Source organism: Embiotoca jacksoni, unplaced genomic scaffold (genome assembly GCF_022577435.1).
Source record: "Embiotoca jacksoni isolate LCO1_2020_lvr unplaced genomic scaffold, fEmbJac1.0.p SCAF_34, whole genome shotgun sequence".
Classification (NCBI taxonomy): domain Eukaryota; kingdom Metazoa; phylum Chordata; class Actinopteri; family Embiotocidae; genus Embiotoca; species Embiotoca jacksoni.
In genome coordinates, this window is record NW_027185386.1 from 920,857 (window position 1) to 941,809 (window position 20,953).

Here is a 20,953-nt window from a genome sequence, read left to right on the forward strand (position 1 = left end):
ACGACACGTCGACGCTCACCTGCGTGGCTTTGTCGTTGATGCAGGCGACGGCCGAGCTCTCCGCCTCTTTGGGCCACTGTCCCTGCAGGTAGGGCCCGACGATGGCGTCCAGGGAAACAGTCCGGCGGATGGTGGGCTTCGGAGGCCGGGCCGTGGTTCTGTCTGCTTTTTGGGAACAGAAATAAAACATGAAAATCAAGTGTTGGGATTGGTGTTAAAAAACGTTCCATCAGCGATGAAAGTCCTGCCAGTGATCAAGAAACGTGCAAATAACTCTCGTTGAAGAGGTTCGACAGGATTTTAGCTGTTAACAACATCCCTCCCCTCCATCGGTCCATGTTGGCAGCTCTTAATATCTCTGGCAGGTGTGTGTGGGGGGGTTGGGGGGAGGGGGAGATCAGCGCAGGGTTGTTGCAGGGCAGACGGGACGTATAAATAACACGCAGATGAGAGTTTTAATGCACATAGTTAAAGTTCAACAAAGAGGCCTTTGAAGCTGCTGCTGCTGTTAGCGTGAAGCATGCAGCAGAACTCCTGCAGGTCAGAGAGCAAACGGACGAGTGTCCAAATAACACGATGAAGAACAGAGTTGTGTTTCAGGCGAGCAGCCGTCGTTGTTGACTTTACTTCCTCCTGGTGAGCTGCAGTTCTACCTTTTTTTTAAAAGCCCACAAACGGAGTGAAAAGGAGAAGCGGGTGAGAGTGACGCTGTGAAGCATGGCTCTCTCTTTTGTGGGGTTTTTTCTTCTTGGATTTAATTGTAGTTTTTGGATTCTGCTTCACTCACTTCTTTTGTAAATTAAAATGAAAAAACTTCTCAAATCAAAAACTGCCTCCTTCACACTTCTTTTATCATTTAGTGCTCTTTCTTGTTTCTCCTATTTAAACTACAACTAACAATTTTGCATCATTGATTAATCTGAATATTTTCTGGATCACTCAGTAAGAAAATGTCAGATAATAACAACAAAAGTTCCTCTGAAAAAACGTCAAAAAAATCTAAAAGATATTCCATTTCTCATGATGTATGACCCCCAAAAAGTTCATAATCAACTATAAAAACATTTGTAGATACATTTTCTGTCAATCAATCGACTAATCATGTTGGATCAATTTTCCTTTGTGATGATAGGAAGTCAGATCCAAAAATAAAATCCACTCTATATCATTATTACCAAAGAAATTACACCCTTGGACATTGATCATGTGGTTTTTAAGGCAAAAAAATGATGATAAAGTGAAATTAAACAAACTTTTTTTTTTTTTTTTTAGCTTTGGACCACATGGAAGTGAATGCAGATTTCCAGCCCCCCCCCACCTCCTCCTCCTCCTCCTCCTCCTCGGTGTGTATTTACCCGTCTTGACCTCCCTGCAGAGCAGCGCGGAGCCCCTCTGGAGCTGGTATGGCACCGTGGCTCGGAGGGGCTGCAGGTTGGGGTTGCTGCACCCCCGAGGCGCTGCTGCACTTCTGCCCGACATCCCCCTCCACCCACCACCACCCCCCCAGACCCAACTCCGGCTTGAGAAAACACACGGCTCGCTCCGCTGTTCTTCTTCTTCTTCTTCTTCCTGTTGGTCGCTGCAGTTCTGCAAACCGGCTGCAGGCTTTCTGTCTCTCTGCGGCCGCATTCAGTGCATCCACGGGGCCGATCCGAAGCTGGGCTCGGGCCTCTTCATGGACAAACTTTCTTTTGTGATGATGCCCATGATTTTGTTGTTGTTGTTGTAGCTGCTGCTTAAAAAGAAAGTTTGGGGAAGAAACAAAAAGAGAAGCGCCAGACGAGCTGAGGTTGATCTTCACATGAAATCCTTCACGCAGAGACCTCTCACTCGCCGCTGCTTGTTTCCCTTCTTGTCTGCAAAGTGACAACACAACAGCTCCAAAAAAAACCTGTGCAACTGTAGGAGTGAGACAGGAGGATCTGGTTGGCTGCTGCAGGAGATTACTGCGCACGTATTGGTCGTCACATCCATCTGTCGACCCAAACAACCTCAAGCTCCCTCCCACGTAGTGTGGAGATTTTCTGCCTCCACACTATGAGCCCTCCTCCCCCTTTTAAAAACCCCCAAAACCCTGGATCTATTCACAGGGTGTGTTTGTGTGTGTCGCTGTGTGGTCTCTCAAAGTACGGTTCAGGGACCGTTAAAGGTCACTGCAGAAGCTCGAGGGGCCCAGGACAATTTTTTTTTACGATTAATATATGAGCAATTGGGACGTTGAGAGAAATCTCCCTTAAGATGTAGGTGACGCTATAACAAGCAAGTAATAATCCTTTAGAAGATTTTTCTGCAATAAAATAAACACATTAAAGTGATATTTCATCATATATAATATCATTAACCCTACAGTTTACCAAGATGTTTGTTTTTTGTGAGTTTTCTTTTTATTTGTTTCATTACTATAAAGCACACTAAACCTTGTTTTGTACAGTTCACATAACTTTGAATGATGATATTTATTATCATTATGGCAGAAATATACTTAAATGAGAGTTACTGATGTGCTTTTAAACACACCTTTTCTTGTGCAATGCAAACAGAGTGTGCTGTGATTTTACAGTCAATCATGAACACACCTCCACATTATTCAATAAGAGTTTTGGTGCTCTGACAATCTCCGTACGGTTTCAGTGTGAATGTCTCTGTTGTAGCTGCATGTCCAGATTTGAGGAAAAAGGGTCAGTCCACGCTGCAGTGTTGACTTTTAAAATCTAGAGCCAATCAAAATGTGACATGTGATTGAACTTGTACTCCTGATGGACACGTTGTTTACCAGGTGGCAGCATCAGGAAAAAATGAGTGTTTTAGATGTTTGATAAACTTTGTGTTTTACAGACAATTTTGGTGGCAAAAATAAAGCTTTCTCACATGTCCTGTTGTTCTTTTGAAAGCCCGAAGTATGCGGTGCTCTCTGTAAAAAAAAAACCTGCAAGGCAGCCAGAAAAGAAGCAAGCTGGGCACAACTAAGAGATCAGTCGCCCTTCAGTCTGCAGCATCATCACCGAAAGAAAGAAAAAGATCCTGGATTCTGGATTTCTGGCATCAATTGTGAAACAGCAACAAGACGTTTCAGCATTTTTTCATGGTGGAGATTTGAGCAGGATCGTTGACGTGTTACAGGTGGAATATTTGAAGGAACGTTTTGATCCACGAGTTTGTAAAGTGTAGAAATATCTGATCCTGGTCTCACTGACTTTAATTGACAGGTGTAATTTGTCTTTTCACTTTGGTCCTCAGGGTTTACTGAAAAACGGAAATTTTAGGGTTTTTCATACGAGAGTTAAACCACTAGATGGAGCCAGAGCGACGCAACCAGCTGCCAAACATCTCCATGAACGTCCTGTTTGGAAATCATTTGTCAAATCACTGTTCGTTTTGGCAGCTTTCCAGTGATGTAATCTGCACAAAACAGCCACTCGTAATGGAAAAAGGCAGTTTATTGCAACACAAAACAAAATAATCCGATGAACAGTGTGCGCATAAAAAGAAACATACCGCTGTACTGGATCATACGAGATGAATGAACATCATGTGGTGTAGCTTATGATTTGATAGAATCAATAAATAGCTGCACAGATTTTAAAACATACTGCAACAGTTTGTGGTGTTTGATTGGCCGAGCAGGAATGATGCGCACCTTCAGGGGGGCGACGGACCCCCGAAAACCGTTCAGTCACACTCGTAAAACTTCTCGATGCCACGACAGAGTAAAAACCACCCTGACTTCCTCTGACTCGACATGAATAATCTGCATCTCTTCAAATAATCATCACTTCTTTTTTTGCAAGAGACTGCAAGTGTTGTCTCGGTTACAACTTTTGACAGAAAAATAGAAGAGAAAGGTGCACGAGCACACGGACGATGAGGCCATGGGAAGAATACTGATATATTCAAATAAGTGAAGAATGGATGCTTTGGAGAGCGTCGGACAGGTGTTTCCAGGAGATTCACAGACAGAATAAAGTGGTGTTTGGAAAATAGAGTAAAGAGTGGATAAGGCGAGGAGGAAAAAGGAAAAGAACCACGAGAGATGGATCCTTTCAGCTTCATGATGAATTCACTCTCATGTCCCAAAACAAAAAATCCAGATGTGGCGTCATGACTTTGCTGATGCGATCTCACGGGTTGCTGGGTGAGCGGTGTTTTTTTTTTTTGACATGGTCAACGCAGCATCACCAGGCAGACTGAGCTGGGGGTGGGAGGGGGGTGAGGGGTGAGGGGGTGGGCGGGATGGGGGGGCTGTTGTCGGTCCGAAAAAAAGCTCCTAGCTGGGGGAGAGCGCGGGGCTGGGCTCGGCGCTGATGTTCACCAAACACTCGCTGGACTTGAGGCTGGCCAGCGACTTGGAGCTCGGTAGAGAAGCCAGAGAGCCGCACAGACCGAGCATGGAGGGGGTGTTGTCTTTTCCTGCAGCGACAGCACACACACACACACACACACACACACACACACACACACACACACACACACACACACACACACACACACACACACACAATAACATTCAGCGTATGATCGTGCATAGCTTCGAGCTGCCCACGTGAGGCATCATAACAGGCCTGCATTTGTATGAATATGTATGCACATGTGCATGGGAGGCTGCATCTGAAGGGGCTTTTATGTAGAGAAATATTCCCACTCAAGCAGAAATATCGCTGAAATCTTTTTTCTACTGAAGTAAAAAGCAGCTAATTTAAACGGTATTCATGTAAAAGTAAAGGTGGTAACAAACAGCACTCGCTGCAGGGAGATATTTTGTGATGTGTCTGCAGTAACGCTGAAAAGCACTTTTACCTGCTGAAGCCCAGTCAGCGTCTCCGTTCTGTCGCCCATCGGCCTTCTGGGAGTCGGAGTTCAGACTGACGTCAGCAGAAAGCTGCTCCAAACTGTGGAAACTCCTCCTGGAAGACACAAAACATCATCACTAACGCAAACAGACCCGGGCTACCGTGGTCTGTACACTGAGGGAACACACACTTAACAATGTCTTTCATGTATAATGTATTTCATAAAGGAAATGAAGGAAACCACGAAAGACAAAATAAGCAATAAAACAAATATGAAAGAAATTAAAAAAACAACAACAAAAGAAGCCAAAACGGCACAAGAGGATATAGTGAGCAGTGATTTTCAAAATAAAACACTGTGCTGTCCCGTACATGTGTGTTTACCTGCGGAACAGTTTGACATCGCCTTGGTTGTTTGTGAGGGTGGACCACTGGTTGACCAGCGGGATGGAGAGATTTTTAGTCAGGTGGGAGGAGTCACAGGGCATGAGGGCGGAGCTAAAGGAAGCAGAGAGGGTAAAAGGATTCAGTTCATTTTAGCAAACACATATGTGCACCTGAATATCAAAATAAAAGCAGCAAACAAGTATTTGTAATTTGTTGTGGTTATGAGGAGTGAAATAAAACAATGTTGCTGTCACTTAAAATCCAAACTTCCTGTGTGTTCTTAGGATCTGTTTTCATCCTCAAATATCCAAATTTATGTAATCAGCTGTTTGGAGAATTTTAGGATGCTATGTTCTTTTTTTAGGGCCCGAGCCCTATTGTTCTCCAAGGAATTATTATTATTATTGTTCCTTATTTTTCTCCGCAAAGAACTGCAGTTTTAATTTTTTTATTATATTTTTTAATTGTTTTTATACATTTTAAATTAGAAGTGTTATAGAGAAAAACCTTAGTGGTCTCTTTATGAGAATCAATCCAATAATAATTTGTTTTATACTTCTGTGAAGAAACATTAAACTAAACAGTAATTTATTGTCCCAATAGTTAATATATATATTTTAAAACTGCACCTTTAACCTCTGCTGACCGTGTAGATCCTCGATGATGCTGCAGAGTCACTGTGTTTGTGTATTGGTGGTGACTCACAGTTGTGCCTGCAGCTCCAGGATGATGCCCTCCAGCTCCTTCTTCTCCTGCTGGCTCTGCACCGTCAGCTCCTCCACCTCAGCTCTCAGACGCTTGTTCTCCGTCTCCACGTTCTTCAGCTGCGACTCCCGCAGCCGCACCAGCTCCTCCAGGTAACCCTGGACAACACAGACAGCGCGATGACACCTGGGATGTTCGTGCAGAAGCTGATAGTACGGAGCAGTAGTTTCCAGGTCATTTTCACCTTCTGGGCGTAGACGATCTTAAACCTGTGCTCCATCTTGCGACACTTGTTGCTCCAGCTCTCCTCGTCGGTCACCAGCGGGATGTAGGGATGCTCCGGGACGCTCTCCTCGCTGTTGCTGCTGTCCACGCTGCAGCGGTCCTCCTCATCACTCAGGTAGTCATAGCTACAGGGGAGAGAGAGGCCCAAGTTAGTGCACCAAACATCCTGCACACACACACACACACACACACACACACACACACACACACACACACACACACACACACACACACACACACACACACACAATGCTAAAGGTGGAGCGATGCGATGAGTTGGGTCACCTCTGAGTGAACTTCAGGTACGGTGTGTAATCAATCACAGCTGGAGATTTCCCATCCAGAGTCTCACCCTTCAAGCAAAAACTGCACAGAAGAAAAAAGGACAGAAAACTTGCTTTTTAGGAAACTTTTTGAAAGAAATTCTGCCATAAACCTCGTTGGTGTGAACATTATCCACTGGAAAATAAACTACTCCTGGTAAATAGTGGAGATACTCAGATTCAGATAACCACAAAATAAATACAAAGAAGAAAATACAAATACACATATAATTAAAAACAGAATAGAATTTCATTTTTAAGTTTTAGAAAATATTAACACCTAAATATACCTTTTATATATACTGTGAAAATGTTACTTTATGTGTTTTTAAAAGAAAGAAAAAAACTGGTAATTGCACGTAGGTCAAAAAAGGGTATTGAAATATATTGTCTTTACACGAGAGTCTCTGCAGGGCACAACTTCACCTGAAGTCGATGGCGCTCAGTCCGATCAGCATGCCGGTGAGCACTGTGGCCTCCTCTCTCAGCATGATGGCTCCGTCGTCGTAGAAACGCCTGTCAGACAAACAGGTGATTTATCATTTCTGAGCCTTCAGGTGTCACACTGAGAGTTTTTCTACCTGCAGCCAGCAAAGGAAAATACTTTACAGTAAATTTCATGTTTCTGAAAGACATCAGGGCGGACTGTCTTTGCATTAAAAAAACAACTAAATTTACACATTACAGTTTTCATGCAGTTTAGAGGGGGGAGAGGGTAATCCTGTTTTTTTCTGATGCTAAAATGCACAAATGTTCCCTTAACGCCTCATGCAAGCTATCAAAACACCACAATTTACTAATGTTGTTTCAGTGCCTTTCATGTAGGCTGTCAGTAGACGCCACAATTTACAGACGTCCCCTTAACGCCTCACATGCACACTACGTTAAACACTCCAGTCCGACCTGGTCGTTCGAGAGTCCCTCAGAGCCGTGGACACGTATTCAGACAGACGCTTCTCCATCAGCGCCACTCGAATCCACGCCCGACCCTGCAGGGACGAGGTGAGGGGGGGGGGGGGGGGGTGAGGAGGAGGGGGGGAGGTGGAGGAGGGAGAGGGGGAGAGGGGTAAACAGAAGGCCTTTTCCTGCACACTCATCCACACACACACACACACACACACACACACACACACACACACACACACACACACTCTGGTGCTTCCACATATGCTTGCCTTGGCTCGTGATGTGCTGATGTTCTCTATGTTTTCGATGCTGGCGATGCAGTTGTTCTGCACCTTGCTGCACGCCAGACGGATGTATTCCCAGAAGCTGCGCTGCCCATCGGAGCTGAACCAGCTTCCTGAGCCTGGTCCAAGATTAAAACACAGCAATGAATCATTTCTGCTCTGACAGCAGCCCCTTCGCTGGCTGGATAATCATAAATATTTCAGGCCTTTTTTTTTCACGATGAAATCATTTAGTTTCGGAGGTTAACGTCGGCAGTTTGACACACGCAGTAGCTTTCTATTCAGTTTCTTTGTACCGTCTCACATTCAAAGACACAATCAGCTGATTTGTCCATCGTCATATGTTACCTGCCGTGTTACCTTTGAAGCGGTGGCTGAGGATGTGCTCTAAAATGGCCGCAAAGTTAATAAACTCCTCGGATGAGTCATCGATGGGCTCTGCTGTGTACTTTTCCAGGAGAGTCTTTACAGAGAATCTGAAACAGAAGCACACAGACAAAGAGGCGTTAGAAAAAGCCCGATGCGACACGTAATGGAAAAAATTAAAATATCACCTTCCCATATGTGAAGCTGCTTGTGTGCTGCGCATGAAACGCAGCCGTGTACTGTACCCGAGCGGACAAATGTACTACTGTATTTGAACAACAGCGGGGACGACGGGTTTTTCTTTTTTTTTGGGAACCAGGCCATCTTATCACACTGAGGTCACTCCAATTGTCTTGTGTACTGCACAATGTACCCCTTCAGCGCTTTGCCAGTGTTATCATGACAACAATACAATTAACCCCCTGTCCTTTGGGCCTTTGTGCACGCTGTGCTTCCAGGTTCTTTTGGGTCTCGTCTCTCTGAGGGACCGGCCAGCATCAAAGAATGATCAAATAATTCCCTCCCCCTCATCTATACATTGTGGTGTGATCTATTTAGGGCAGCGGCAGCGGCTGTAGTCCGGCTTTTTGACCTCCACATGCTCACCCTCCCGCCGCACCGCAGAGGGCAGCTATGCAGCGTGCATGATCGGAGCCGGCATCCAGGCACAGGCTCGGGCTGACTGCCTCCGCTTCGATGGGCAACACTAGCATCACAGAGGGCAAGACTGCCCTGGCAGTGGGAAAAACCTCCATAGCCAGGGGAAAGACGACCGTCGCCTTGGGCAACTCCTCCATCTTCAGGGGAGTGACCACCACCTCCATGGGAGACTCAACCATCCAGAGGCAGAAGACGACCGTGGCTCTGGGACGGGCCAGCTTCAGCCGGGGAACCACGACCACCTCCTTCCGCAAAGCCTTGATGTCCAAGCGCAAGAACACCTAGATGGAAAGGACTCCCGAAGCCAGGGCGAAGACACCCAAGGCATCCGCCAAGCAGTCCCGAAAAGACTCTAACAATGAGTGGAAAACTACATTCTCGTCAAGCAAGACCTCCTTCACCAAAGGCAGGGTTTCTATCCTGAGGACTAAGTACGCCATCTCCTGGGGCAAATCCTCAATCTCCTGGAGCAGAACCACCGTAACTTTGGGCAGCACCAGCGTGGTAGCAGGCAAAACCTCTGTCACACGAGGGGAGACCACCAGCTCTCTCAACACCCTGACCTTCACCCATGGCACCAAGTCCGTGTCCGTGGTCAAGACCACCCTCGTCAGAGGCAAAGAGACGCACAGCAACGTCTACTGGGATTTTCACACTTGAATCCTGCACACACTTAAAAACCCATGGATTTGTCTGTGTGGTCAATTTTAGAAGGTCAGTAGTATTTACTAGTCAATAAAAAAAAAATTTAAAAAAAGAGCTGCTATGTTTGTGTATCAGAAATAACAGGTCTATCTCTAAGAGTTGCTTCCCAAGTCAGAAAGCGCTTCGCGAGTTGCAAATCTAAAGGGTTTGCAACCAAACGTGAGATTTCCCAGTCGTGCTGAGCGGTTTATGTAAACGTGACATTGATGAGATGACGGTTTGCTGTGCGTGAGGGGAACAGATGTGTGTGATGCATGTGTGAGACACAAGAGTATGTGTGTGCTCTTCGCCAACACTCCTCTCCTGTATATTCTGCAGTCATCTTCATCGTTGGTATTTTTTTGTGCTTGCCGATAAGACTCGTTGATATTCAGAAGTCTGCCTGCATGTCCGTAACTTTCCTGCCACACATTCAACAAAGAGCAAACCTCAGACTGTAAAAAGGTTGACTGATGTAACCGTGCTTATAAAAGTAACATGTCTAAACACTGCTTTCGCTTCATTGCTTTGTATCCAAATCCTAATTTTTGTGAGATATTTTTAAGATCTCGAGACATTAAATGGAAGAAAATAAAACACTTAATTGCTTTTATGGCTCGAAAAACATTCAGCAAGAAGTCGAATAGATAATAAACACCAACAGAAGGAACCACACCCACAATTCAAATGGAAGGACGACACCAATACGGGACAGGTGCAATCAAAGCCTTTAATACATGTGAAGAAGAGGAACACACTCGACCTTCCTCTTTTTAAAAACTGATTTCACATATGGTCTACGGGGTTGTGCACAGAGGGAACATCTTACAATCAGAGGCTACAGGAACAATGGCCCAGAAGAAAGTGATGTCACCGCAGACTGTCCTCTTTGCAACAATGTGTCCTTCAACTGTCCGGTGTCGTCGTGGCGATGGGACAATCGCTCCACTGTCCCAGTCCCCCCAGATAGGCTGTGGCCACCTACGGCTGCCTCTGTCCATTCACAGGGACACATGGGTGGTATGTGGCTTCCAAAGCCCACGTCGACCAGCTCAACGAAGGCATTATGCGACACGGGGGTCGCGCTCTCCACGCGTAGCATTCTGGTCGGCTCTGGATCGTAGCTGATGTTACTATTACCCCCGAGGGATCGCGGAGCAGGGCGTGCTGCATGAGTGTGCGATGCTTTGCGTCGAGTGAGTCCCGAACCCCGCCGTCGAATCTCGGTCAGGAAGACGAGCTTCTCCTCAATGGGCAACACCAGCTTCACCGAGGGGAAGACGGCCTTAACCCTGGGCAACACCACCATCAAGAGGGGGAAGAGCAAGCTCGCCATGGGGAGCTCCTCCATCTCCCGGGGCAGGAGCACCACATCTCTGGGCTCCTCCACCATCACCAGTGGGAAGACCAAGATCTCCCTGGGCAGCGCCTCCTTCAGCAGAGGCTCCACCACCACCTCTTTTCGGAAGGCCTTCTTCCCCAAGCGCAAGACGCTCTAGATGAGAGGGGACGGCGTCGCGGGGTGGGGGGACTGGCACCAAATATGAAAAAAATGAGAAAACAGCACCATCGAAGAGAACACGTGGACACCACGACGGCACCTGCACCGCAGCTTTTCCAACGGAGAGCAAAAACTGGATTAAATTTACTTTTGGAGCTTTGACTTTGTTTGGTCGGGACTGGATTTACAGAGGAAACAGGTGAGTGGCGTCTACATTCTGTCTGTCATGTTTTCTGCAAAGAACAAGTAGGTCGGTCAACATTTTGATGTATAAAAGAGCTGCATGCTGTTAGGCGACCCAAAGGCATGACCCAAAACTGAAAAGAAAATAAGGTGATGCCAGTAAATTACTTGAGTTGTGACAGAGATTCAGTCATTGTCCTTTGAAAACATCTGCTTCAAACTGCAGACAAATCCAATCAGAAAAGACGTTTTGGGAGAAAACTAAATCTACTATTCTGTCTAAAATCTGAGATGAGGAGTAGGCGGTGAAACGTACGGTCGAAACTATTCTGACGTTCCCTCTCTGCATACTTTCGGCGACAGAAGAATGCATGAAATCAAACAATTCCTCATTATGCAGAAGGCCGAAGGCTTGGAAAACACCCAACCGCCCAGTGGTTCAGAGAACGGGAACCTCAGCAAGCTTTTCAAATCCTAAAGAGAAGAAAGTGGAGTGCCTGCAGAAGGCCTCGTTATCTCAAATGGAACATAACAGCAGATGATTGTAAATTAACCGAAGTGCTTTGATGTGAAGGGGAATCGCTGGCGTGCCTCAAATGCAAATGGATGGAGTGGAGTAGCGATGTGGTCTTGGTACGATTTGACACTGAAAAACAACTGCAGGGGATTTCTGACAAGCTTCTTTTGTGCCCCCTCTCACTCGGCCTGGATCTCCGCCAAGCCCACTCTCAGCTCTCTTCAAATGGCCTGTTGTTCTCCTTCCTCACCCGTCTACTGTACTTACACCGCCGTCCGCCGCAGCACGCAGGACAACACAACTGCGTTTTATCATCAGTGACACCCTAAATACACTCACCCTAAATACACTCACCCTAAATACACTCACCCTAAATACACTCACCCTAAATACACTCACCCTAAATACACTCACCCTAAATCTCTCTCTACTTTCATTTTTCTTTTCTTTTTTCCTCACTCCCTCACAAACATTTCCCTGACTCCTTTTCTGTCTCTCTTCTTATTTCTGTCTCCCTCTTCAGTCTTGGAATAACCGGCAGCATCAGATGACACAGGCCAACTCCTCACTGGCGGCAGCATTGCGCAACACCAAGCCAGTGCGGTGTTTATCGTCCAGGACTGCCGGGCGGGGGGTGGGGGGGACGTCCCGTCCTGCACTGGATTGGAACAAAAAGTCAAGACGAAAAAAGAAAATAGACCTCATGCTTTGTTGAATATTAAGATAAGAAGAATTCTAGTTTTGGCCTCATGGACAAAAAAAAGATGTAAAACCACAGCAGGGTGTCTCTCTCTCTCTCTCTCTCTCTCACCCGTCCCCTCCGGGAACAAGCGTCCAGGCAAAGTGTTTTTCGTGGTCAGAGGAGGTGCAGAGGGATCCGGGCGCAAGCCGGGCGAGTGAGGGTGTTGTTGGGCTGAGGAGATTTGAGATGCGTAAATCAGATGTTTTGACAGAGGAGGGGGAAATGGAAGAACAATGAAGGTTCACACTGAAGTTGGTGAGAGAGAAATACCGATCAGCTGAAGACTGGAGTTCAAAATCTTCAGCCAGAAACCTCTGCTGTAACTCCGTATACTTGATTGTGTTGGTAAAGAAATAAAAGTAGGTGCAGAAATCAGGGTGGCGGAAACGTGGAAAGGTTCCGCGAAAGCTCCACTAGAAATTTACTGAACGATATGCAGCACAAAATGATTCCTCCCTTTTACTATTGTAAACAAAGAGCCGCCCACTTGTCGAAGCACGTCGTAAATATGTGTTTACTACAGAACATTTTATTCTCTCCTCTGGGGCCACGCCCCGGAAAGAGCTCAGACCTCGGGCCCGGACCCGGCCGACCCTGCGTCTCCTCCCGTTCCTCCTGTTTACAGGAAGCAGCTGATGGGATCCCACTTCACAGCACAACCTGTCTCACTCATCTTTATCTATGTGTGTGTTTGTTTGTTTTTTTCTTAGGTTCCCCGAGCAACACGTTCCCCTCCAGTCACGGACGACAGCACAAAAGCTCTTAGCCACACCTAAGCAGCAAAGCAGCCCGTTTTTAAACATTACGAATGCAGGGAAATTTGGTGAATGCTGACATTTTGTCAAATCGAGCTCGGATAAATAAAAATGAACCCTGAGTTGATTGATAATCCAACCGACCCCCTCGGCTCCCCCTCGCTGCAGAGAGCCTCAGCCCTGCCACATTAAGATAAAAAAAACAACAACATGTTGCCAGTGGCAACAGTGCAGAGATACAGAAGATCACAATGACACTGCTGTCACTGTGAGCAGTAGAAATATCACCAAGTCTCTTCACCGCCATTTAAAACTACGTTCCTTTAGGTTTTCAGATGCTGTCTGGCAAAAAACAAACAAACAAACAAACAAACAAACAAACAAACAAACAAAAACATCGGAACTGATATTCGTGCGTTCGTGTGACTTAAAAAAGGTTGAGGAAAAAACTCCCAAATCCTCCATAACAAAGCTACAAAGCTGCAGCTGTCATCTCTTAAACTGTCGTCAGTTTGAATTGGACCTGGTTTGAATCCCTCCTCGTCGCTGACGCAGGTCTTTGTGCAGAAACGGTTCCCTGAGAAGATGCAAACGTTCCATCATGTTCTCCTTTATTACACACAAAACGTCTTTTGCTGTACATACGTGTCTCTAATTAAACCGCCTTCATCGAGGCACAGAAAGATTACAGCCCAGGTTTGTGTGTCCGGTGCTGGCGACCCACATCACCTACTTTAAAAACAGGACTGTGTTGGTTTTTCCTTCTGACCACTGAGGAACTTTAGAAACTTTTTGACCCCGAAACCGAACAGAAAAAAAACAAGCTCCACGAAACGTCATCAAAACAAATGTTTGGGAGCTGAAAATGTTAATCTGTGTGTGTGCTGATTGTATGTTAAACATGAATGATGTTACGGTGACGGGGAAAGAGGTCAGACTTTATATATATAAACACACACACACATGTATTAAGGTAAATAGAAGCTCGGCCTGGTGTACTAATCCAGCACTAACATCTACTGTAGCCGGGCAGCAGCTCAGCTGTGTCTGACGTCAGCGCCACGGAGCCCGGATCCTGGACCCGGCTCCGACACCAGGGGCCCGCTGCCCCTTCAGGACCCCCCCCCCATTCAGACTCTACGATCACACGACAAGCTGCGACTACTTGAATCAACTCTGACCGAAGAGCGGGTCAGAGAAGGGCGGAGGAGACGGGGGCAGCGGCGCGGACACGCCTTGATGTGAAGCTAATCGATGTCATGTTGTTCATTAGAAAGAGAAACTAGTGAAGCGTTACTGATGGAAAGCTGTTTGAGGTTTATTTCTGTCTTGTGCGGTTTTGTTTTGTCATTAAAAAAAAAAAAATGCTTAAAAGATTAAATCTGTCTTTGCACATTCAAACTGAAAACAACAGTGTTCATGTGTACACCCCCCCCCCCGCTAATCTTTGCTCCCCATGTTAGAAGTCCGATGTGAGATTTTGTCTTTCTTTGCAGCTCTGTGTGAAGTCGTGTGTGTCTTTTGCCTCATTGTACGTGTCACTAAAATGCAGACGGGATCTCGGACAGAGACGTCCTGGAATAAAAAGGCTTGACTGTGTGTCTATTTCAGAGTCTGGACCTCCTCTTCTTTTGTTGTTGTTTTTAGTGGGCAGGTGTTCAGCTTTATTCTATAAATTCACTGTTCATAATGTCAAAGACGCCACGAATTCCAAGGAAATAAAACAAAATGACGTCACTTTTTACGACAAGTCAATTTGCAAAATTGAGACGAAGTAGAATAATAACAGAGTAGAATAAATTCTATTCTATCAACGTAAAGCTTTAGTCTTCCTGCAATACTCTGGGTACATCACATAATGTGAGAGAGGTCAGAGGTGAAACGCAGAGGTCATACGATTAGTTGATAAACAGGAAAATAATCAGCGGCAATTTTAATAACTGAATTGTTTTAAGGCAAAAATTTGGTTATTTATTGCATTTAGTTTTTCTTCACAGGAAGTAGTCTAATTTATAAAACATCGTGGTTCATCAGCTGATCAATAAAATAAACATGAACCGCAATTCGAAGATCAAAGATGAATTTTAAATCCACAGTTGTAGTGATGTCAAATGTAAGAAATGACATGTTGAACATTAATATCTTATATATATAAGATATTAATGTTGTAATGTTGATATTAATGACTGTTGCTTATTCTTAACTGCAGGTGAGATAACAAATATCAACACCTAAATTCATCATTGCTCTTTAATTATATTGAGGAGTGATAATGTAGGTATATTTTATGTGTTATTACCTGTTGAGGAACATTATAGTATTAAAACAATAAAATTTATCAATGTGAGATTTTGGTCCTGAAAGAAATATTAAAGACAATGTTAAAATAAATAATAAATAGTTTTAACTTAAACGGTCTCAACCTGCTTTACAGTTTGCTTCCCATTCACACACGGATGGTAACGGAGCTGCTCTCCTGACGCCGGGTGCAACTGTTGGGTTCGTGTCTTGCCCAAAGACACTCCGGCATGTGGAGGTGAAGATTGATCCGCCAACCTCACAGTAAGCAACATTACAATCGGAGTCACAGCCGCACACCAGATTTAAAAAGGGCCGATCATAATCATCATGACTGACAGATTTCAGAAATAACAACAGGAATAACACAAATGAACTCCATATTAAGCTTTATCTACACTATTTAGATCGGTAATTACCAAACTGAGGAGTCACAAGCCGCATACAGAGAGGAAAAACAAGATTTCTTGCTTCATTTATTTATGACCTTTCTGTAATTTTTCATTTCTTCCTTGTGATATATAAACATACCGGATACTTTCCAATTCAAAGACTTCTGAAAATAATTCTAACTACTCACCAAACATTTCAACACTGAAGCCTAAACTTGAGATTCAGAGTCACAACTCCACACCAAAAAAAAGAGAAAAGACTGGAAACGAAATGATGACTTCAATATGAAACATGACATCACTGTAAAAGCAGAACATTCCTTGGACATGTTGTGCAGGCGGGAAAAGTCTCATCTGACCTCTCTGATCGCTGTGATTTATTGGAGCCATATAAACACTGCAGGTCCATGTCTGCACAGAGCAGGATGGAGGAGCTGCTGACGGTGGGGAGGAGTCCTTGCACCAATGCCCTTGTCCCATTCAGGCGCTCCATCAGCGTGACGGAGGAGCAAACCCTGCTGCCGCCTGCTGTATTTTCTCTCACCACAATATCACACCCAACTTCTAACATGTTCACCCTTTGGAGCTGGGTTTCCTGTTACAGTCAGAAAACCAAGCAGACGACTGCACGTAAAAAATAAATAAATGAAATGGACTGTTTCAAAGAGAAAAGAGAAGATGTTTCCAGGAATGTGACAGCAAAGATTAACATGAACGATTTAAAATAATAAAACAAGATCTTATTCTCGTTATTACTCCAGTGTAGTCGGGATGGCAGCAGGGGTATGTGAAGGTGAACACCACCTGCCTCCTCTTCATCCCCAACATGTCTAATTATTCTGCATTATTTGTCCATCTATTGTTTCTGCCCAGTAATCAGCGCTGGTTCAATAAAAACCCTCCACATTGGTGACATTGATGAATGAAACAGATGCATACGGCGTGTCGACGGTGTCGTGATGTGTACCTGCAAACCGTGATGAGGTTTTTTCTCTCCACGCCGACGCTCCGAGCAGACGCCTTTTTCGATGTCAGACCCAGAGCCATTGCTGTCTGCATGCAGCCCGACTCCATCCAGCGGCGGCCCCGGGGCCTCTTCGGGATCCGTGCCCAGGCCAGGACCTCTCCCTCCCGCGGGCCTTGTGTCCTACAAACACCGGCCGTCCTCTGCGGGGAGCCACGGATGCTGCTGGAGGAGGAGGAGGAGGAGGACAGAAGCGACCAGAATCAAGTTAGACGTGACAAGGATTTTTTTTACTTCCGGTTAGAACTTTCGAAATAAAACCATCATCGCATATTTCATTGGGTTTATAATTCAACCATGAATGATATCTGTATTTCCTCATTTCCGGTTTTCATGCCGCTTACGTCATGCACTTGGCACAGCTGAGACACCAGTGAAAAATGATGCCTTCACGTACTTTGGTAAACTTACGCTCAAAAGCTTTTCAGAAGTAAACACGACTCAAAAAGACATCTTTCATTAATTAAAACAAAAAACAAAAAACGGTTTTGTGTTTATCTGCTTGCAATATCAAGAGAGCTGTTGATGTTTTTGTCTGTTTGGAAACCATCAAATGACAAACAAACAACAAGCAAAAACAAAAGTTGTAACTGGTTGTTTTTTTTAGTTCATGTGTTTTTTTTCATGCATGTCTCAACAGAGCAACATAGACAACAACTATTGAACACATTTGATGTTTTGTCAACTCTTATTTATTATAATTTGTTGTATATATAAAAAGAAAACCCAGCATACAGTCAGGAAGTGTTTTGTATTGACTATATACATTACTACACATTACTATACATTACTACACATTACTATACATTACTACACATTACTACACATTACTACACATTACTACACATTACTATACATTACTATACATTACTACACATTACTACACATTACTATACATTACTACACATTACTATACATTACTACACATTACTACACATTACTACACATTACTATACATTCCTACACATTACTACACATTACTACACATTACTATACATTACTACACATTACTATACATTCCTACACATTACTACACATTACTACACATTACTATACATTACTACACATTACTACACATTACTATACATTACTACACATTACTACACATTACTATACATTACTACACATTACTACACATTACTACACATTACTACACATTACTACACATTACTTGTAGCATTTTAAAGTGGGTCAATACAATTTAAACCATTATATTTAATAAAGAGTGGGTACATTGGTTCATCACAATCAGCCTTATTAACAATTCTTAGGGCCTTTTCCGCAGTATAGATATTTGACACCACATGTTACACCAGTTCAATGCTCCATAAAAAAACAACTGGAACAAACATCTGGCAGGGTGAAAGGTCATCCTCGTGATATTTATGAATTAGCCTCCGTTTTTGAGCATTTGACATCTTACAACGTGAACGTTATTCTATGTAGTCGCCTGCATGTCCTCACGGGAACATTTAATGCATTCTTATGTAAAACGAGTTAAGCTTTAAAATATCTGAATGATGGACGGAGTGGTTGTGCAGTTGTCCGTGTGTGACGAAGCTGTTGACTCCGAGACACCAGAGGGCGCTGTGGCGACAACAGGTATTTACATACGAGCGGCAAGATGGCGGAGTCAGACAAACCCAAAGCGAGCTCTTGTACTTTTCTGTTCAAAAAATCGACAAAGAAATTCTCCGGGCGAAAGAGGAGAGCAAGCGACAGCGACAAAGGTAGTTATGTCATATTTAGTTAACGTTTCTAGTGCGGCTTTGGCAGCGCTCGTGAAACGTCCGTCACCAACTAACTCATCTTTGTGTGTTCCTGAATTATGTGTAAATAAAAGCAGCTGTTTACATGTCACGAGCCAAACGTGTCACGACTCGACGTGCGGATGAGAAACTATAAATCTGAGAGCAGCTCGTCACCTTTTTGCGACCGTTAAAACCATTTACCACAGTAGTGCTGCGTTCAGGGTCCCTCGGAATTTGGAGATTTCGTGTCTGGGCATTTTTCTCATTTTCTGTTTTCTAGATGCTTCAGATAATGTTGAACAACCTAATAACTGAGTTTTTCTCACAGTCGGGGATCCTCTCAATAAAATAATGTGTTTTTGATTTAAAGACATGCAACTTCAAATCATTTTTGATAATTATTATTATTATTATTAACATATCGTGTAAAAGTTTCAGAAAAAGCTGCAACATGTGATAAAAAAACCAAACCTGAACTATGACTGTTCGCTCACAACCCTGTAATAACATAGAAATGTGTGAATGTCCTTTTTCAGATGGTAACAGTGACGAGGACCAGAGCTCTGTGGTCAGAAGAGACAAGAAAGACGCTAAAGTCAACCCCATGATTCAAAGAGTAAACAACAATAACACTGACAATATATTAGCCTTTTTTTTTGTTTGTTTAATAGTGAGACTATTGTGTGACTGTTGTTTTCTCTCTGCGCAGTCTAAGAAAGTGGAGCGAGACGCTGCGTCTTCCAGTGAAAGTGAAGGTGAGAAAGAAGACCAGAAGGTCACCGTCGCCTACAAGTCCACGCGCTCAGCGGTGAGTTCACGCTTTTCTTTCATTCTGCATTTCTACAAGGCCGAAGCTTCAACACGCCGGTCAGGGAATGGGGATCAGAAACACGTCTCCTTAAGATATTTTTGTGCTTTCACTGTCTGCTACGTTGATCAAATTCCAATCTTTCTGACTTTCGACTGTCCTGATCTCAAACAGAAACCGGAGGGACCCGACGACATGGGTGCAACCGCCACGTACGAGCTGGACACCGAGAGAGACAACGACGCGCAGGCCATTTTTGAGAGGAGTCAGAAAATCCAAGAGGTGATTGAAAACGTTTATGTTACAGAACTCGTGTCTTCTACATTTTCATCAGTTCATATATTTGTTTCTGATTTCTTACACATCATGGGGGGAAACAAAATGTCCAGTAATCATACTTGAATCTTATATTATTTGTTTCAACAGGAGCTGACGGGTAAAGAAGATGATAAAATCTACCGCGGCATCAACAACTACCAAAAATTCATCAAGCCGAAAGATACCACGATGGGAAACGCCTCCTCCGGCATGGTCAGGTAGGCACCGAGGAGAGCCGCGGTCATCGCACACTTTGATGGATCCTAAAATGTCAGGTATGAATCTGGTTCACAGAAAAGGACCAATCAGGGCCCCCGAACATTTGAGAGCCACAGTCAGGTGGGACTACCAGCCCGATATCTGCAAAGACTACAAGGAGACTGGTTTCTGCGGGTTTGGAGGTGGGTACGAGAATTTGGCCGATTAAAGCATCAGCAATCTGTTGAATGATTAACTTTTTTTCATTTTAATACGTTAATACGTTGATGTATGTTCTTCTCCGCCGATATCAGACAGCTGCAAGTTCCTCCACGACAGATCGGACTACAAACACGGCTGGCAGATTGAGAGGGAGCTGGAGGAGGGCCGGTACGGAGCCAACGGTGAGCAAGAGGAGGCGGGGTTCAAATCTTCTTTTTTTTCTTTCTTTCTTTGTACATGAGCTCCTTCTTTGAACACTGCGTTTCCATCCAGATGAGGAGAACTACGAGGTGAGCAGCGACGACGAGGACATGCCCTTCAAGTGCTTCATCTGCCGCGAGTCCTTTAAGAATCCCATCATCACAAAGTACGACTTTCTTTCTTCACCGTGCACATTTCTGTTTCATGACCAGCTGCAGCGTGTTAACGAGTTCCCCGTCTGCCAGGTGCAAGCACTATTTCTGTGAGACCTGTGCCCTCCAGCATTACCGCAAGTCCAAGCGCTGCTACGTGTGCAACACGCAGACCAACGGAGTCTTCAACCCCGCTAAAGGTAAGCAGACTACTTCCAAGAAATTCATGCACTGAAAAAAACCGCGAGTGATTCCACTCATGTTGGTTTTTATCTTCTTTATTCCAGAGTTGATGGCTAAGATGGAGAAACATAATGCTGCAACAGACCAGCCACCATCCGATGAGGAAGATTAGCAACATCTGAACACCCCCCCCCCCCCCCCCACACACACACACACATCCCCCCCCCACCCCTCCACCCCCCCTGATGTGTCTGTCTGTGTAAATTTTGAATTAAAGAAGTTTTGTAGATGGTTTGTCGTCTCACTGCGTGGTGCTTTCAA

The 20,953-nt window shown here is 44.5% G+C and overlaps 4 protein-coding genes across 7 annotated transcripts in view; 2 read left to right on the forward strand and 2 right to left on the reverse strand.

The window, feature by feature from the left end:
- Positions 1–1,959, reverse strand: part of fam117aa (family with sequence similarity 117 member Aa) — a 10,214-nt gene extending 8,255 nt beyond the window's left edge. Inside the window, 2 exon segments of the mRNA XM_069165439.1 lie at positions 20–165; positions 1,356–1,959. Of these exon segments, the coding sequence (XP_069021540.1) occupies positions 20–165; positions 1,356–1,629 (420 nt within the window). The 5' untranslated portion in view covers positions 1,630–1,959.
- A 1,460-nt stretch (positions 1,960–3,419) lies between these two features.
- On the reverse strand, positions 3,420–17,025 carry rundc3aa (RUN domain containing 3Aa). 2 transcript variants are annotated; one of them, XM_069165440.1, is made up of 11 exons: positions 16,743–17,025; positions 8,026–8,153; positions 7,663–7,796; positions 7,391–7,476; positions 6,914–7,003; positions 6,450–6,530; positions 6,124–6,289; positions 5,880–6,037; positions 5,172–5,285; positions 4,795–4,901; positions 3,420–4,407 (listed from the first exon to the last, which is right to left on the reverse strand). In XM_069165440.1, exons 1-11 carry the CDS (start codon positions 16,847–16,849, stop codon positions 4,265–4,267), a joined length of 1,314 nt encoding a protein of 437 aa, XP_069021541.1. In that variant the 5' UTR covers positions 16,850–17,025; the 3' UTR covers positions 3,420–4,264. The 2 variants fall into 2 exon arrangements, with proteins under 2 accessions (XP_069021541.1, XP_069021543.1); XM_069165442.1 differs by having other exon boundaries at positions 8,038–8,153; positions 16,743–17,024.
- zwi (zwilling) lies at positions 8,984–14,690 on the forward strand. 3 transcript variants are annotated; one of them, XR_011179043.1, is made up of 2 exons: positions 8,984–9,417; positions 12,112–14,690. XR_011179043.1 is itself a non-coding variant. In XM_069165443.1 (2 exons), the coding sequence occupies exon 1, from the start codon at positions 10,638–10,640 to the stop codon at positions 10,884–10,886; it is 249 nt and encodes an 82-aa protein (XP_069021544.1). In that variant the 5' UTR covers positions 9,424–10,637; the 3' UTR covers positions 10,887–11,087; positions 12,112–14,690. The 3 variants fall into 3 exon arrangements, 2 of the variants coding, with proteins under 2 accessions (XP_069021544.1, XP_069021545.1); XM_069165443.1 differs by lacking the exon at positions 8,984–9,417 and adding an exon at positions 9,424–11,087; XM_069165444.1 differs by lacking the exon at positions 8,984–9,417 and adding an exon at positions 9,424–11,087 and having other exon boundaries at positions 13,041–14,690.
- A 1,359-nt stretch (positions 17,026–18,384) lies between the features above and the next one.
- rnf113a (ring finger protein 113A) lies at positions 18,385–20,926 on the forward strand. The gene is made up of 10 exons (XM_069165549.1): positions 18,385–18,529; positions 19,087–19,166; positions 19,260–19,358; positions 19,533–19,640; positions 19,785–19,894; positions 19,971–20,077; positions 20,189–20,278; positions 20,370–20,463; positions 20,543–20,649; positions 20,737–20,926. Exons 1-10 carry the CDS (start codon positions 18,424–18,426, stop codon positions 20,802–20,804), a joined length of 969 nt encoding a protein of 322 aa, XP_069021650.1. The 5' UTR covers positions 18,385–18,423; the 3' UTR covers positions 20,805–20,926.
- Positions 20,927–20,953: the final 27 nt, after the last annotated feature.